The sequence below is a fragment of the Hemiscyllium ocellatum genome, chromosome 15 (genome assembly GCF_020745735.1).
Source record: "Hemiscyllium ocellatum isolate sHemOce1 chromosome 15, sHemOce1.pat.X.cur, whole genome shotgun sequence".
NCBI lineage: Eukaryota > Metazoa > Chordata > Chondrichthyes > Orectolobiformes > Hemiscylliidae > Hemiscyllium > Hemiscyllium ocellatum.
In genome coordinates, this window is record NC_083415.1 from 10,023,448 (window position 1) to 10,041,212 (window position 17,765).

Genomic DNA, 17,765 nt, shown 5'->3' on the forward strand with positions numbered 1-17,765 from the left:
TCCAACCATTGAGATTTAGCTTAATGTTGTTACATTATTCATTAGACTTCAGAGATTCTGTAGTCTTATCTAGAACATTGATATTGATAGGGCAGCACGGTGGCTCAGTGGTTAGCAATGCTGTCTCACAGCACCTGGAACCCAGATTCAATTCCAGCCTTGAGCAACTGTCTGGGTGGAATTTGCACATTCTCTGTCTTCCTACATGGGTTTCCTCCCACAATCCAAAAATGTGCAGGTTCGGTGAATTGGCCATACTAAATTGCTCAGTGTTCAGGGATGTGTAGGTTAGGTGTATTAGTCGGGGGTAAACGTAGGGGAATGGATCTGGGTGGATTACTCTTCGGAGGTGTTGGGCCAAAGGGCCTGTTTCCATACTGTAGGGATTGTATGATTCTATGATATCAGAAATACCTAATTGGAATTCATACCTAGAGCCAAAATCTAACTTGCTTCTTTGCTCCCTAACATAATGGTTACTTGGGTACCTACACATTTCAGTTAGAGCAGGAGGATCCGGGTTCAAACCCATTTCTGTTATCTAATCAATTACAGTGGCAATTGATCAGACATTAGAGAGGAGGAAAGTTACCACCTCGTAGAAACTGTGGATGTTGGGGATGAGGATTGTAGCAGATTGTAATCTGACCTGCCCCCATTATTTTTGATACACTTTATAAGCTCATTTATGAAAAATGGTCAGTTGGGCAAAGAACAAAGACAGTAGCTCTAACCTAATATGTCTAATCCTTCAAGAAATGCAAAATAAAGTTAATTCAAAAACTAATTTAAAGCTTGCATTAAAGTTCTGATGAAAGGTCATTGACCTGGAACACATTTTTTTCTGTCTCCACAGGTGCTGCTGGACCTGCAGAGTATTTCCAGCATTGTGTGTTTCTATTTGATTTCCAGGATCTGCAATTTCTTGCTTTTGAATGGAAGAATTCATAATGGTCTTGGTGTTAAATTGCATTTCTTTATTGGAAGGCAATTCACATACTATAAAGTCATCAAGTAATTCTACTGAGTCTGTGATTATAAGTGAATTGCTGGTTTCATGCAGAAACTATTAGTTTCAATTTCAAAATGAAAACTTCTTTGTGGAGCTGATCTCCTTTATTGATACAGTTTGAAAGTATTTACATTGCAGTGGCTTTTCAATATTGCAATTTCCTGTTCCTGTTATTGATCCCTTCGCTGCTCACTTCCCATGGGAATGGATGAGAATAAACACCAGCTCTCCCGATCTGTCTAATTTCCTTAGATTCACCCAGCAGAAATTGGACTTATTTCATTGAATGTGCAGTGATTGTTAGTGTTAGGACTGTCAGGATGTGTATTTATTGATATATACAGTGTACACATATATAAGTACAAAGGGAGTGCAGTTTGCACAGCTAAATGGCTCTTTCAGAGTCACTATAGGTTTTATGCACCTCCTGTGGTGTGACAATTCTGATTCAATTTTATGTTGTAGTGCATCACCACCATGCCTCTGATTTTGATTTGATTATACATTAATTTGTTCTCACCTTCACAAAATGGAGCTGCAGAATTTCATTGTTCACAATTTAAATTTGTTTGTGAATGGGACAGATAGGAAAAGCTATTAATCCAGTCAGTATAGCTATATCAAATTTCAACAGGCTTAAACCAGTAATAATAGAACTTGAGAAGTAAACTGAGATTTTGAATTGTGACAGCTGTTACCCCAGCTGCCAAGTCAGTTACTGCAGTGTATAGATTTCCCAAATTATGGAAATGTCAGAAAAACATTCGACACCTCTCTACACCAATTGTAGCAACCAAAATACTGCACTTGCTAAGACTGGCCAATGGACAAGGGATGGAACCTGGACTGATCTGTAGTTTCATGGACAGCTGGCTGTTTCCACTAGCTCCAATGTTAATAGTTAGGAAACTCTCATAATTCGGAAATGTCTAATGTACTTCAGGTAAGGAAAACTGTCATTTTTACCTGCTCTGGTCTACATTTGACACCAGACCCACCCGAAATCTGTTGACTCATAATTGTTCTGTGAAATGACCTAACAAGCTATTCAATTGTGTCAACTGCTAAAATGTCTCAAAAAAAGGAATGAAACTGGACGGGCTACCTGATACTGACCAAGGTACTGAAAATGACACTAGCAGACTCCTGCCTGCGAAGTCTTGCTTACTAACCTGTGGGGTCCAGTACCAAAATTGAAATAACTACTTCATAGGTGAGTCACACAACATTCTGGCACAGTCATACTCACCATGTCATAATTCTCCCAAAAGGGGACAAAACCTTTTTTCATCTACCCTGTCAAGTCCTATGATGATCTTGTATTTTTCAATAAGGTCATCTCAGATTCTTCTATATTCCAACAAGTACAGCCCAAACTATTCAATCTCTCCTCAGAAGACAGTTCCTGGTATCAGCCTAGTGAACCTCTTCTGGGCTTGCTGCAATGCTAGCATATCTTTTCTTAAATAAGAAGCCCAAAACAGTTCACAGTATTCCAGCTGTGGTCAGACTACTACCTTTGAGCAAAACTTCTCTATCTTTGTACTTCATTCCCTTTGAAATAAAGGGCAACATTTCATTTGCCTTTCCTAATAGCCACTGAATTTTGATGTTCTCTTTTCGTGATTCATGGACAAGAACTCCCAAATCCCTCTCCTCAGTATTCAGCTTCTCTGTTCCTCCAACCAAACTGCATAATTTCACATTACTCCACATTATATTCCATTTGCAAAGCTTTTGCCCACTCAATTAACCTGTCTATAGCCCTCTGTAGACTGTGGTGGCATCCTCACTGTTTGTCTTCCCACCTATTTTTATGTCACCCGCAAACTTGATTTAGTTCATTCATTTTCTTCATCCAAGTCATTAACACATATTGTATATAATTGTGGCTCCAGCACTGATCCCTGTGGCCCACCACTAATTACAGATTGCCATCCTGAAAATGCCCCATATCCCAACTGTCCTCTCAGTTCATCAATTCTCTACACTTACTAAATAGAGTACTTATTAAATAGACTAATGTACAGAACCAGATCAAATGCCTTCTGAATATAGAATCCACTGATTCCCCTATATCTATCCTATGTGTTAACTCCTCAAAGAATTCTATGAATTTGTAAGGCACTATTTCCCCTTCATGAAGCCATACTAACAGTGCTTCATCATACTATGTATTTAAGTGTTCTGCAATTACATTCTTTATAATAGATTGTAACATTTTCCCAACAATAGATATTTACTCGTCTGTGCTGACCAGATATTCTAAATTAATCAGTCCAATTTGCCTGCATTTGGCCCATACTGGTTTAATCCCCTACTCTTCATATACCCCATCCAGATATCCTTTTAAATGTCATAATTGTACCAGCCTCCACCACTTCCTCTGGTAGCCCACTCTGTACATAAACCACCCTCTGCGTGAAAAAATTGCCTCTTAGGTCACTTTTAAATCTTTCCCCTCTCACCTCATAACTATGCCCTCTTGTTTTGGACTCCCCTTCCCTGGGAAGATGACTTTGGCAATTCACCCTATCCACGTCCCTCATGATTTTATAAACCTCTAAGGTCATCCCTCAACCTTTGACGCTCCAGGGAAAATAGCCCTAGCTTATTCAGTCTCTCCATATAACTCAAATGCTTCACATACTTGTAAATCTTTTCTGCACCCTTTCAAGTTTAACAACATCTTTCCTATTTAAATACAGGTGTTATGTTCTAGGTTTTCCAATCCTATGGCAGTTTTCTAGAATGTAAGATTACTATCAGTGCATCTACTATCTCTGGAGCTACTTACATCAAATATTCATTGATTTTTAGCCCCATGAAATTTCCTAGAATGTTTTAGCTATTGATAGTTATTATATTTATTTCCTCTCCACCTTTTTGCCCTAGAATATTTAATAATTTTGGAATGCTAATTGTGTCTTCTGCGTGAAGACTGAGCAAAATATTTGTTCAACCCTTCTGTAGTGTTCAGTCTAATTTTCCAAAACCGTAAGTCAATCCTGTGATCAGCATGCTGTTCTGTGTGGAACTTTGGAGCAGCTGCACGTGTACGCAACTTAGAGGGAACTTTGTTCACCATTATTACTTCCCTAGCCTTATTCTCGAAAGGGCCCACATTCACTTCGACTTCTCTCTTCCTTCTTTACATAAGTTCTTGGTAACCTTAACTTCCCTAGTTAACCATGATTGGCTGTCTGCTTCCTGGAACCTTCTTCCTGACTGGAATAGGTCTTTGTTGTGGCCATGCACTATTTTCTACCACTGTTCCTCAACCAACTTTTTGCTGTTTAACTCCTTTCCCAGTCCACTGTAGTCAGCTTGTAACCATGTCACTGTAATGCCTGTAAGATCATACCTGTTAACCTATATTTGTGTGGTTAATTTATTCTAAGTTTTACATGTGTTCAAGCTCCATTAATTTTGCTTTCTTGCCATTTTCCCTTTGACCCTATTTACTGCTGTTTTTGTGTTTGTATCTTCTGTCCCTTCCTGTCCTATTCTGTGTATCATTTGTTCCTTGCTCCAGTCTTACTTTTGTTGGCTACCTCATCTTTTATTCCAGTACATTTATGATTTTATCGGTGCTATTTCACATACTAATCTTAAACTGAAGACTTCATACTCTTTCTTCCAATTTCCATCCTTCTCTCGCCTTTATGATTAGATTAGATTACCTACAGCATGGAAACAGGCCCATCAGCCCAACAAGTCCACATTGACCCTCTGACGAGCAACCCACCCAGACCCATTCCCCTGAGTAATGCACCTAACACTAGGGGCAATTCAGCATGGCCAATTCACCTAACCTGCACATCTTTGGACTGCGGGAGGAAACCAGAGCACCCGGAGGAAACCTATGCAGACATGGAAAGAATGTGCAAACTCCACGCTGACAATTGTCTGAGGTGGGAATTGAACCTGGGATATTGTCCATCACTGACCCTTCCTTTCATAGAGGCAGAGTCATACAGTTCAGAAACTGGTCCAACCAGTACATGAGTTGCCCGAAACGTCGAATTTCCTGTTCCTTGGATGCTGCCTGACCTGCTGCGCTTTAACCAGCAACACATTTTCAGCTCCAACCAGTACATGCTGACCATAATCCCAAACTAAACTAGTCCCACCTTCCTGTGCTTGGCCCGTATCCCTCCAAACATTTATTATTCATGTACCTACATCGTTGTCTTTTAAGCATTGTAACTACCCACATCTACCACATCATCTGGAGCTTCATTCCACATATGAACCAGTCTGTGCAAAATAAAAAAAAAATACCCCTCCTGTCTTATTTAAACCTTTAGCCACTCACTTAAAAATATGGCCCCTTGTTTTGAAATCCCTTCCTCAACTTCTCTATTTTCATTTTTGGAAATGGATTATCAAAATATTCATTGCAAGTCCACTGGTACTAGCAACTATTTTGAATATACTTCCTCTTACCATAACCAGTGCTTGATATGTCTTTCATTATTCTTAATCAAGGTATTATCTCTCCCCACCAAAGTTGACAGGATCCTTAGCCATGTTCAATCTATTTCTTGCACTTTCAACTTTCCCTTTCCTTCCAAGAACTGATAGGAATCCCCAGTCAAAATCGAAAGAACTGCAGATGCTGTAAATTAGAGACAAAAATAGAAATTGCTGGAAAAGCTCAGCAGATCTGGTAGCATCTGTGGAGAGAATCAAGAGTTAATATCTTGGGTCAAGTGACCCTTCCTCAGAACTGAATAAGCTCTGGCAGCATTTGTGTAGAGAAATCAGAATTTATTCAATTCTAAGGAAGGGCCACTCGATCCAAAACGTTAACTCTTGATTCTCTCCACAGATGCTGCCAGAGCTGCTGAGCATTTCTAGCAATTTCTATTTTTTGTCTCGGAATCAGCTTTCACCCACTAGTCTCTGCAATCAATGCATCATCCTTCATTTCCATTACCTCTATCGTAATGTCACCGCCAAACACAAAATGCACTCACTCCCCTTTCAACATTACAAAGGCACTGTTCCCTCTGCTGCCCTATAGTCCATTCTTCAAACAGCTCCAAAACATGACATTTTCATGCAGTACTGTTCCATGCAATTGTAGATTTAATACTTGCTCTTTTGCCTTCCACCTTTCACTATTGTAAAATCTCTCTTCAGTTATTACTGTACTGAATGCTCACAATGTGGTTTGCTCTACAATCAAACAGACTAAGTGATTGCTTCAAGGAACACTTCTATTTGTCTACCATTTTAATTTTCCACCTTGTTCTTACTCTAACGTGCAACAGTGTAGTGAATTAATGCAAGTGTGAAGAACAGCATCAAATTTTTAAATAGCACTTTACTATGTTGGACTCAACTTCAAGTTTAATAATTCTAGACAAAAAGCTCTGGCCTTTTTAATTCATTTCATTTGTATATTTTGTTTTTAATCTTCTTTCCACTTTTGGACGATAGGATGGCAGAAAGATGAACAAACTATCTCCTCTAGTCACTGCTTCTGCTTTTATGGTTCACCCATTATCAGAGCTGAAAATGTGTTGCTGGAAAAATGCAGCAGGTCAGGCAGCATCCAAAGAGCAGGAGAATAGGTGTTTCGGGCATGAGCCCTCCTCCTACTCTTTGGATGCTGCCTGACCTGCTGCGCTTTTCCAGCAACACATTTTCAGTTCTAATCTCCAGCATCTGCAGTCCTCACTTTCTCCTTGACCCATTATCATTCAGAGTATTCACTCTGCCCCACCATCTCTTTTGTCGTTTAATGTGCCCTGCCATCCATTCTATTACAGGGATTCCCTATTGTACTTTTACCATATCCCAATTTTTTTTTGTTTCATATCTAGTATGGTTCTAACTTCCCACAGCTGAAAGCCCTAGCTGTTTTACTACAAATGCTGCCTGAATTTTCTCTGGGAGATTACAGTGCACAACTGGCTACTGCGTCTTCCACATTACCGCAGTTCAGAAAGTATTTCATTGTAATGCACAGAAATTGATACTGAGATTGTGAACAGCGTAAATTAAATTCTATTTTTGGATACGGTTATGCCATTGATAATAATTAAGATTTTGGATAATCGGATATTTTGGGTGTATATTGGGGAGGACAATTGGAATTGTGGGTTATTTCAGATCCCATAGATTAGAAACAAGTCATCCTACAGAAGGGACTGACTCAGACCAATGATTAAGATTGAGGCTTAGGTTTAGAGACGTAGTCAAAACCCCACTTTTAAAGTGATTGATAACAAACAATTAAACAAAGTGAAACATCAAAGATATGTAGCATTCCCCCAAACATCACAAAACATTTTCATCCTCCCTGAAGGTGACTGAACCTGCAATCCTCCGAAGTTCTTCATCCTTGAATGCGAGGTAACAGACTAAACGTTGGAAAAGTGAACATGCGCCAGTCAGCACAAGCGCAGATGATGATTTTTGGAGCGTGCATGCGCAGACGGTGATATTGGAGCGCGCGGTTGGCTTGGCGCAAGCGCAGACGATGAGATTGGTGCGCGCGGGTGGCTTGGCGCAAGCGCAGACGGTGAGATTGGTGCGCGCGGGTGGCTTGGCGCAAACGCAGACGGTGATATTGGTGCGCGCGGGTGGCCTGGCGCAAGCGCAGACGGTGAGATTGGTGCGCGCGGGTGAGTTGGCGCAAGCGCAGACGGTGATATTGGTGCGCGCGGGTGGCTTGGCGCAAGTGCAGACGGTGAGATTGGTGCGCGCGGGTGAGTTGGCGCAAGCGCAGACTGTGGAAAAGGCGAGGTGCGGGCAGGTGAGAGACGATAGTTGTAGATATGAGTTGATGCTTTTAGCAGATAGGAACATAAGAACTAGGAGCAGGACTAGGAGTACGCCACCTGGTCCCTTGAGCCTGCCTCGCCATTTAATAAAGTCATGGTTGATCTTTTTGTGGACTCGGCTCCATTTACCTGGCTCTCACCATATCTCTTAATTCCTTTATTCAAAAAAATCTATCTTAGCTTTAAAAACGTCAACTTCTTCACTGAGCAGGGAATTCCATAGGGAAGTTCCTTCTCAATTTAGTCTAAATCTGCTCCCTTTAATCTTGAGGCTATGCCCTCTTGTCTGAGTTTCACCTGCCAGTGAAAACATTCTATTTTTATCTTATCTATTCCCTTCATAATATTATATGTTTCTATAAGATCATCCTTCATTCTTCTGAATTCCAATGAATATAACTCCAGTCCACTCAGCGTCTCCTTAAAAGCCAACCCCCTCAACCCTGGAATCAACATAGTGAACCTTCTCTAGTGCTAGTACATCCTTTCTCAAATAAGGAGATCCCAAACTGCATACAGTACTCCAAATGTGGCCTCACCAGCATCTTGTACAGCTGCAACATAATCTCCCTGCTTTTAAACTCAATCCATTTAGCAATGAAGGACAAAATTCCATTTGCCCTACTAATTACTTGTAGTACCTGTAGACTAACTCTCTGTGATTCTTTATGAAATATGGTCTAAATAAACTGGTTTCGTCATGCCAAGCATAATTAATTTGTTTTTTTTAAACCTATTCCAGCATTTTTGTCATATGCTGCACCCATCAGTATTTGCTATATCAAATTCTTGAAGCGCCCACTACTGAAAACCTTCCAGTTAAATACTTGTTTGACAACAAATACCTATACTGTGTGTCTAGAAATTTCTCTAATTAAAAATTGGGATAACTAAAGCTATTGTTTTTGGCCCCTGCCACAAAATCCGTTCCCAGGCAACTAACCCCCACTCCCTCTCCCTGAAAATTCTGAGGCTCATCCAAGCCATTTTAGATTTAGTATTTTTACCTCAAATTGTTGTTGGAAGCTGAAAGGTTTATTTGGCCATTGGAAGAGTGAACCTGGTTCTGTGGTCCATTCCGAGAAGGTAGGCAAGTTTAGCTCAGATATCCATGTGTGATAAAGAACAAAGAAAATTTACAGCCCAGGAATAGGCCCTTCGGTCCTCCAAGCTTGAGCCTGTGATGTTATGGAGAAAACAGAGGCTTAACTCTTAGGTATGGGGCTGATTAATACATATTCTTAGATGCAGAGGATTTAGAAAAAAAACGAGGAAGGGAAAAAAAGAGAGGGGAAGGTAGTGGTAATAAGAAAACTGTTAGAATGCTGGAGAGAGAGGATATGCCTGAGAACCCCAAGACAAATTTATTTGGGTAGAGCTAAGAAATAGATATACCCTAATATTTTTCAATGTATTCTATAAGCTGCCAACTGTGGAAAAGATGTAGATGAACAGATATGCAAGAATATTACAGAGAAGTGCAAGATTTAGTCAGTCATTAAAATAGGGGATTTTAATTATCCTAAAGTAGACTGGATAGTAATAATGTAAGGATAGGAATGAACAAGAGATTATAGTGCCTGATCAGGAGAATTTTCTACATCTGTATGTTTGCAACTTAAGAATAAAGTAAGCAATCCTCGACTGTTCCTTGGAAATGAGGTACACCAATTAGATAAAGTGTCACAAGGAGATAATTTAGGAGACAGTGATCATTGTATCATGAGGCTGCAGAAAAGGACAAGGAGCAATCCAGAGTAAGAATAAATGGGGAAGGTCAGTATGGGAGGGGATGGATTTGGCCTAGATAAGATTTACAGTCAAAGTAATAACTCTATTTTTAAAAAAAGACCATTCAGATATAGTAAAGGTATATTCCCAAAAGGGGAGAAGGAAGAAAAAACAAACCCAAAGCTCAGTGAATGATGAAAGAGAAAGTAAGATGAAACAAAAAGAGGCTCTAATACACTAGATGGCAGTTGGATAATATATTGAGATTCAAGTTTGATATATATGGTTCAGAGGGAAATTTAAAAACAAGAGCAGCAAAGAGAGTGTATGAAGAGATTGGCAGCTAACATAACACAGAATCCAAACTCGTCTGTAGACATATAAATTGTAAAAGGGTGGTAAAAATGGGAGTAGGGCTGATTATGAACTAAGAGGATTTATGCATCAATACAGAGAGCTTAGCTGAAGTACTTAGTGAGTACTTTGCAAATATTTTTATCAAAAAAGATGTGTCTTAAGTTATGGTGAAACAGGAAATAGTAGGGAGACTTGATGAATTCAAAATTGATGAAGAGGAGATGATAGTAAGGCTGTGCAAACCGAACCAAGGAAAAACTTTCCCAAGAGATTTGATTTCAGTTCTGGTGTGCAGTTTCCCAGGAGGCTAGCCAAATGATCCTGGAACAAGAGAGAAGAAGCTGCCATTGCAGATGCTTCCACGCAGTACACTGTGTGGTTGATTAATAAAATAAATTAATAAAACAACACCAAAATGAGGTTTCAATGCCTATCATTCTCTGTCGATCCCAAATACATTGTCTCTTCCTCCTCATGGTAATCCATAACCCTGTGCATCTCATTTTATCCTTCTACGCCTCCCTATGCCAACTTATTCCCTCAATGTCACCTTGTGTTCCTGTACCCTCCCTCATAGCCCAACAAATCCTTCAGGTCACTGAATGCTCTGTACTTAACCCCCACAACATTACTGCCAACTTATGCCCCTGTACCCACCCCATGCTAACATATGCACCTTTACCATCCCCGCATTCTTCCATTTCGTAGATGCCAACCAATCTGTCCATTCATCCCCATAGCACTTTATTTTCCTTATCACAGCTTAGTGCTAACATGCCAACCCATTTGTACCACTCTCTATGGCCAAACATTAGGAACTATGCTGACATAAAATAAAATTGTGCCTGTAGATAACATCACTGTTTGAAATCAAAACTCTTGTTGAGTAAAAAAAACTCAATACATTGAAATTTCTTCAATAAATCTTTCATGAAAATAAATGTTTCACTCTTACTAAATTACTTAAGAAACAAACATTTGTATTTTACAACCACTTGTCAATCAGACTATTCACTTAATGAACATCCAACTGTGAAATTAGTCATGAAGCACTAATCCTATACTTGCAACTGTTGGGCTATGTCATCAGATAAAGGGAAAGCATCAATTTTTTAAAAAAACTATAGACTTTTCATTAACTGTAAAGCTCAGGAGTTAAATAACTTGACAGTTCTTTTGGGATTATGCACCCTTAGGCATATTCATCTACAATTTTAACAGTCCCAAAAGGGTACCTGCTCCACTCTGATCTGTGCAGTACCCAAAAGATACCTGACCCCTCTCGAAAGTACCTGCTATTCCTTGACCCTAACAGTATTTGCGACCATATCCAAAGGTGCATCCTGGTTATTCAAACAAATCCACAAACTTCAGAGCAACTCTTTAACAGATGTGAACATACCAAATTCCATGCTACTGGAATATCAAAACTCCATTTCAGTAGAGATAGCCGATGATTTAAATGGCCAGTGTCTCCTTAAAATTTGCCATACGTCAAATCAGATTTGACCCAAGTTGGATCCTGCAAAAATGGGAGTGCAGTGTTTGGTGATGGGACTTGCAATTGCAGGCCATCTCTGCTGTTTATTGTGGTGAAAATCTTGCCCTGATTCTTCATAATTTAAGATCTCACAGAATTACTAATTCACCTTGTGCTTGCTGTTTCCTACCTTCAGCTCACCTCTCCCAATTCATTGCCTCCTCTGACATTTTGCCAATTCTCCCACATGCCATTTCCCTTTATATAGTTTGTGCGCAGAAATGATTAAAGAGGATGGGGCAGTTTGGCCTCAGCTGGAGTATTCTGTCCAGTCTGGATCTCACACTTTCGAAAGAAAGTGAAGGCATTAGTTTGCAGAAAAATATCATGGAATTGTTCTAACTTCAATTATGTAGCTAGATTGGAGAAGCTGTGATTATTCTTGGAGAAGAGAAAATTGAGAGGAGATTGAATGGAGATGTTCAAGATGAAAAGTGGTTTGGACAAGTAGATATGGAGAAATTGTTCCCATTGGATGGATGGAGAAACAGTGATTGGCAAAAAAAAGGAACAACAATGTGATGAATATCTTTACAGTGAATCATTCGGATCTGGAATGCACCTGAGATTGTGATGAGGACCGATTCAATTGTGGCCTTCCAAAGAAATTAGGATCATTATCTGAAAAGGGAAAATTTGCAGGACTAAAGGAAACAGATCAGGCGAATTGCAATAGGTGCATTATTCTTCCAGAGAACTGGTGCAAATCCAGCCAGCCTAATGGCATCCTGTAACAATTCAATTAGTCTATGAATTCTGCATAGACCCTGCATCAATTCATCTACTCCAGAAACCTGCACTTGAGTCTTTGTTACCTTCGGCCTTGGCTCTTTTCCCACATTCCTGTCCTCCGTATCCTCCCCACTGTAAATTAGAAATAATCCAAAAATCTGCTGCTTGAGTCCTAACTCCTGCCAAATCCCATTCACCCACAGAGCTGTGCTGCTCATGTATAATGGCTCCAGGTGAAGTAAATCTTAAGTTTAAAGTTCTCATCCTTGTTTTCAAATTTTTTCATAGCTTCATGTCTCCCTGTTTTTGTAATTTTATTTTGACATATCTAATTCTGACCACTTGAACACCCCCTTAACTCCATCATTTCTGGCTGTACTTTTAGTTTCCTGGGAGATCTGGAAATCTCTTCCTTCCATGAAGCTCCACTTAACTTCTTTTCAGTTAGCTACCTCTTTGATCAAGCTTTGAGCGATCTGACCTATTGACTTGGTGTCTCATTTTGCTTTATAATGCTCATGTGAGATAACTTAGGGTATTTGTTTTCATTTATTCTTTCATAGGATCTGGCAAATCCAGCATTTGTTGCCCTTTCCTAATTGCCCTTGAAGTGAGTGCCTGGCTATTCCAGAAAGCAGTTGACTGGAGTCACAAGTTGGCCAGACAAGGTAGGTCAATGGATTTCCTTCTCCATAGAGAAGCAGTGAACTAGATGGGATTTTTTTCAATAATTTCATGGTGACCACTATAGGGACTAGCTTTTGAAGTCCAGATAAGATTGATTGAATTTAAATTTCATCAGCATTAGCTACTGTATGTTACTGAACAATTTGTTATTATAACCTTGTCATCAATTTAATTATACTGGCATTAGTTCAATGTCCTCAGTTCATGGCAGACTCTGCTGTCCACATCCAGTCCCAATAGAAATCCTGTGCATGCAGCTTTGCTAACCTACATTGGCTTCTGATGCCTCAACATCTAAAATTAAAAATTATCTTATTCAATTGCCTTGAACTCCCCTATCTCATTAACTCCTCTAATGCTACAACCTGCACCACACTATTGTACACCTTTACCAATCCCATCACCTGTGATTAATGGTTGTGTTTTCAGCCGTGGGATTGATTCTGCTGCTTGAGGAATCTAAAACACAGGGACACAGCCTAAGGGTAAGGAAGTGTTGATTATTTAAGATAGCGATGATGCGAAAATACTTCACTCACAATTCTCTACTCCAGAGGATTGTGGATTCGTAATTTTTTATTAGATTTAAGGCTGGAACAGGCAGATTGTTTTCTCTCAGGGAGGCATTGGAGTTAGAAAGTAGTTTGAGAAAGTTGAGAACAAGTCCAAAGTCATCAATGATCATACTGAATGGCAGCACAGACTTGATGGGTCATATTTGTCTGCTCCAGCTCCTGTTTATTGTATTTTTGGATGAATTTTGAAGCAGACATTGAACCCAGATTCCTGGTATCTTATCAGGCAAGATTTATTTGCAGATGTTCTGCCAAAGCTCCATCCCATCAGGTAAAGAAAATACTGGAAATAATATTTAGGAAGAGAGAAACAGGGTTGATATGTATCCTGATGACATGTCATCAGAAAGTTTTATATATATGAAATTTTAACTCAAATTGCTCACAGACAGCAACTGGAAAGTAGTGGTAGTGCAACTGAGTACCTCTGAAAAGGTTCTTGTTAGCTGAAAATGTGTTGCTGGAAAAGTGCAGCAGGTCAGGCAGCATCCAAGGAGCAGGGGAATCGACATTTCGAGCATGAGGCCTTCTTCAGGAATGAGGAAATTGTGTCCAGCAGGCTAAGATAAAAGGTAGGGGGGAGGGGCGTTGGAAATGTGATAGATGGAAGGAGGAAGGAGGTACCTCCTTCCACCTATAGCACTTCCAACGCCCCTCCTCCAAGTCCCTCCTCCCTACCTTTTATCTTAGCCTGCTGGACACACTGTCCTCATTCCTGAAGAAGGCCTCATGTCCAAAACGTCGATTCTCTTGCTCCTTGGATGCTGCCTGATCTGCTGCGCTTTTCCAGCAACACATTTTCAGTTCTGATCTCCAGCATCTGCAGTCCTCATTTTCTCCTCAGAGGTTCTTGATAGGCAGGGATGGGTAACTAAACCAAGTCTAGGGCAAGGAAGACCAAGGCTCCATCCTGAGACCATTTGCATTTTCTTTTCTGTTTTTTTTTAAATTAAAGACAAAGAGCTCAGTTTTCCAAGATTAAAATTCTCTACACTTTAACTGATAGTTTCACAGCTTGTGAGCAACAATTGTCAGTTTTTGATCGCTTAGAGATATAGACACCAGATCAGGAAGCATAACAAAAGCTGACAGATTTAAAAAGCTATGGCAATAAGACCTGTAAATGCTGCCCTCTTCAGCCCACAACTAAACCAATATTAATTATTTATAAACTTACCTGACTAGGTTTCTACTTTTTAACAGATTAATCCTCAGCAAAACTCGGTTACTCAGACTACTGACTAATACTGCATCAAAAAATGAGACAAGATATGGTCATGGAGAAAATGAAGCAGGATTGTACAAACTATTTTACTACACTTGTTTTAACTGCTGCATTGCCTGGTTTCACTAATCGGAGTTAACACATGAGCGACAAAAGATTCATGGCACGTAAACATGTCATCTCTAGGTTGGGATTGTACATAGGTGAGATATTGGAACTCTTGATGATTTTTCATTTTTTAAAATTGTTTTTGATTTGGAACAATGAGTTGACAGCTGAAGGTGACCTTTGCACTGTGAGCATCAGCATTGTATTTTAAAAACAAATAAACTTATATTAGTTTATAAACCCAAACCTAAAAGTTATTTGCAGGTTGTTACTTGTTCAAAGAATAGTCTAGACATTTCATTCCAGAGATGCATTCTGCCCAAACAGATATTGAATGTTAACTGCAGAGAGGGCTAACCAATCTAACAAAGGGAAACCAAAGCTTGAATTGTTCTTGAATTGTGTGTTTCAGAGGATTGTGTTAGCCAAACATATGGGAGAGAGTTTGCTTGCTCCCTGGTTATCCTTTCAATATACTGAAAGTTCAGAGAATAGTATCCCAGATATGAATATTAAGTAAATATTCCTTGGAGACCATGGGAAACTATTTGTATGCACGGGTGACTTTGTAAACTAAGCAAGATACAGTTCCATGTACCTGTTATGTTATGGATCATACAGTCTGCTTATCCAAACTGTCCAGTTACATATTATTTAATTTTTCTTTTGATTTATCCCTTAACTGTATCTCTTTGTCTATCTTTGTGTGACTGGGGCTAGAATAAAAGAAGATTGGGTTTCAATCATAGATAATAATTAGATTATCTTGTTGTTTAACTTTCAACTGGAAAGAATGTTTAATCTTTTGTTTAGCCTGAGTGCTTCATGTCTGATATTAGCTACTCATGAAGTCTGGTTCTGGTTGTTCAAAACATCTGGTTAGGAACAATTGGTGTCAATTTTGATGGTCATTGAAGGTTTTCATTTTATTGCATTGTAAATACAGGGATAAGGAGGCTGATTTGATTTGGCTGCTGTCTTTGTGTGGAATTACTATTGCTGAAGATTAAAATGTTGAATGAAAAACCTTTGGTAGGGCTAATGGGTTCCCACTTACAATGTCTACTCTCTATGTTTCCAAATTTGGTGTATTTGCAAGGTCTTAAGCACTAGATTGCTAGTTCAAGAAGAGGGTAAAAGGTTTACTAATTTGAGCAAGAGGACAGTGGTGTCGCTGATGAACTGTAAAAGCTCTACAGTTCCAGCAATAACTATTAAGGTAATAAATTGTCCTTTTTTTTGCAGCGAAGATGAATCGAGACTTGAAGTATTGGAAGGAAGCAGCTACTGTCATCTTGGCTTCAGGTGTACGAAATTGCTTTGGGAATAAAGATTCCACCAGCACACAGGCTAGTTGGCCTCCACGTTCGGTACTTAAACAAGAGAGAAATGTAATTCACTCATGGTTGGAGAAGCCTGTCTTTGATTATGCTGTACTTATGTTACAGCGGAGTGCAAAAAGCAGTTTCTTGCCTCATGCTCAGGTATTTCCTGGAGGTACGATCAGTCCGTCTGATTTTTCCAGTGAGTGGATTCAGATGTTTCAGTCCTTTTGCAAGCCACCTAACTTTAAACTTGGTACAGTCAAACAAACCTCCAAAAGACCTCCAATTTTTGCGACGGACAGGAGAAAGCTAGGATCTGAAATCCCTGGAGAGGTGGCTTTTCGCATTTGTGCTGTTAGAGAAACCTTTGAAGAATCAGGGATTCTACTTGTGAAGCCAAATACCCCTGAAACATGTTCGAGCAGCCAAGGAGCCATAAAACTCACACAGTACGACCAAAAGGAACTTGCAAATTGGAGGCTGCTTGTGCAGAAAAATGCAGCAAATTTTATAAAGCTTTGCAAAGAGCTGGACTGTATACCAAATATTTGGGCATTGAAGGAGTGGAGTAATTGGTTAACTCCCACTTACTTGGAGAGTAAGCGTTTTGATACTGCATTCTTCATCTGCTGTTTGCAAGAGATTCCTTTCACATTGCAAGATGGTTATGAAACTGTTTTCTACAACTGGATGTCCCCACCTGATTTTATTAAAGGCCACAATTCGGAGAAATTCTACATCCCTCCCCCGCAGTGGTATGAACTGAACAGACTCTGCCAAATACCCCATTACCAAGATCTGCAGCAGTTTAGCCAGCATCGGGCATTGGAAGGCTGTGAGCGATGGCTTCCAGTCCGTTTCCTTGCTTCTGATGGTTGTGCAATTTTGTACCCTGGGGATGAACTTTATCCAGAGGATCCTGATTACACAGGAGAAAAGAAGATGAACATCAGTTCCTCAAAAACTCTGGAACAATTGAGGTTAGAGGTTACCAAACTAAATCGCGCAGAGCTGAGAGGTCTGCATGGCATAACACTGTACGTGAATATTGAGCCCCCGTATAAACATATCAATCCACTAACTATGGGATCATGTCAAAACTGTCACCTGTAAATTGTCTCTAATATAGAAAAAGTTATTTTGAAATAAATATTAGTGAGTATTCTTGAAAATGATCACAATTTATGTGGTGTTTTTATATAGTACCGGTGAAGGTAGTAATTTTTTTTAACAGTTCCAAAAATTTGCACCTATTAATCCTGCCAAAAGCTGGTAAACTCTGGATAGGCACGTGAAACATGGATCATCTAGTATGTGGCAGAATGAGAAAGTAAAAAACCAGTCATGAATCATAGAGGATGCTTTTCACCATTAGAATTAGTTATAGAGCATGCTTTCACAAGACATGAGCAACCCGATGATATCCAAAGGATAGCTTGTCTGTGTCGAGATTAAATGGAAAAAAATCTGACTGATAATTCTTCACAGATCACTAATCCCATGCCAGATGTTTGACTAACTTAACCCAGCAGTTTCATCAATACCCTTTATAAGAAAGCAATACTGCTTGTCCAGTTCACGTTGACCCAGAAAGCCAAGTTGCCCGAGTTGTGGGATTGGCATCTACCACTCAGTTCCTTCATCTTCTAGGGGCTGCGTCCTGCCTGTCTGTGGTG

At 39.7% G+C, this 17,765-nt stretch overlaps 1 protein-coding gene across 3 annotated transcripts; it reads left to right on the plus strand.

The window, feature by feature from the left end:
• The first annotated feature begins 7,617 nt into the window (after nt 1–7,617).
• On the plus strand, nt 7,618–17,212 carry LOC132822698 (acyl-coenzyme A diphosphatase NUDT19-like). Of its 3 annotated transcripts, none has more exons than XM_060835962.1 (3): nt 7,618–7,650; nt 12,733–12,837; nt 16,010–17,212. In XM_060835962.1, the coding sequence occupies exon 3, from the start codon at nt 16,015–16,017 to the stop codon at nt 17,200–17,202; it is 1,188 nt and encodes a 395-aa protein (XP_060691945.1). In that variant the 5' UTR covers nt 7,618–7,650; nt 12,733–12,837; nt 16,010–16,014; the 3' UTR covers nt 17,203–17,212. The 3 variants fall into 3 exon arrangements, with proteins under 3 accessions (XP_060691945.1, XP_060691944.1, XP_060691943.1); XM_060835961.1 differs by lacking the exon at nt 7,618–7,650 and adding an exon at nt 7,755–7,781; XM_060835960.1 differs by lacking the exons at nt 7,618–7,650; nt 12,733–12,837 and adding an exon at nt 14,814–14,859.
• The last annotated feature ends 553 nt before the right edge of the window (nt 17,213–17,765 follow it).

Excerpts from the sequence above, each read along its gene's own strand:
- LOC132822698 (XM_060835960.1), top strand. The coding sequence starts at position 14,817 with ATGGCACGTAAACATGTCATCTCTAGGTTGGGATTGTACATAG. Across the intron at positions 14,860-16,009 it reads TAGGTTGGGATTGTACATAG|CGAAGATGAATCGAGACTTG; the intron begins GTGAGATATTGG and ends TTTTTTTTGCAG.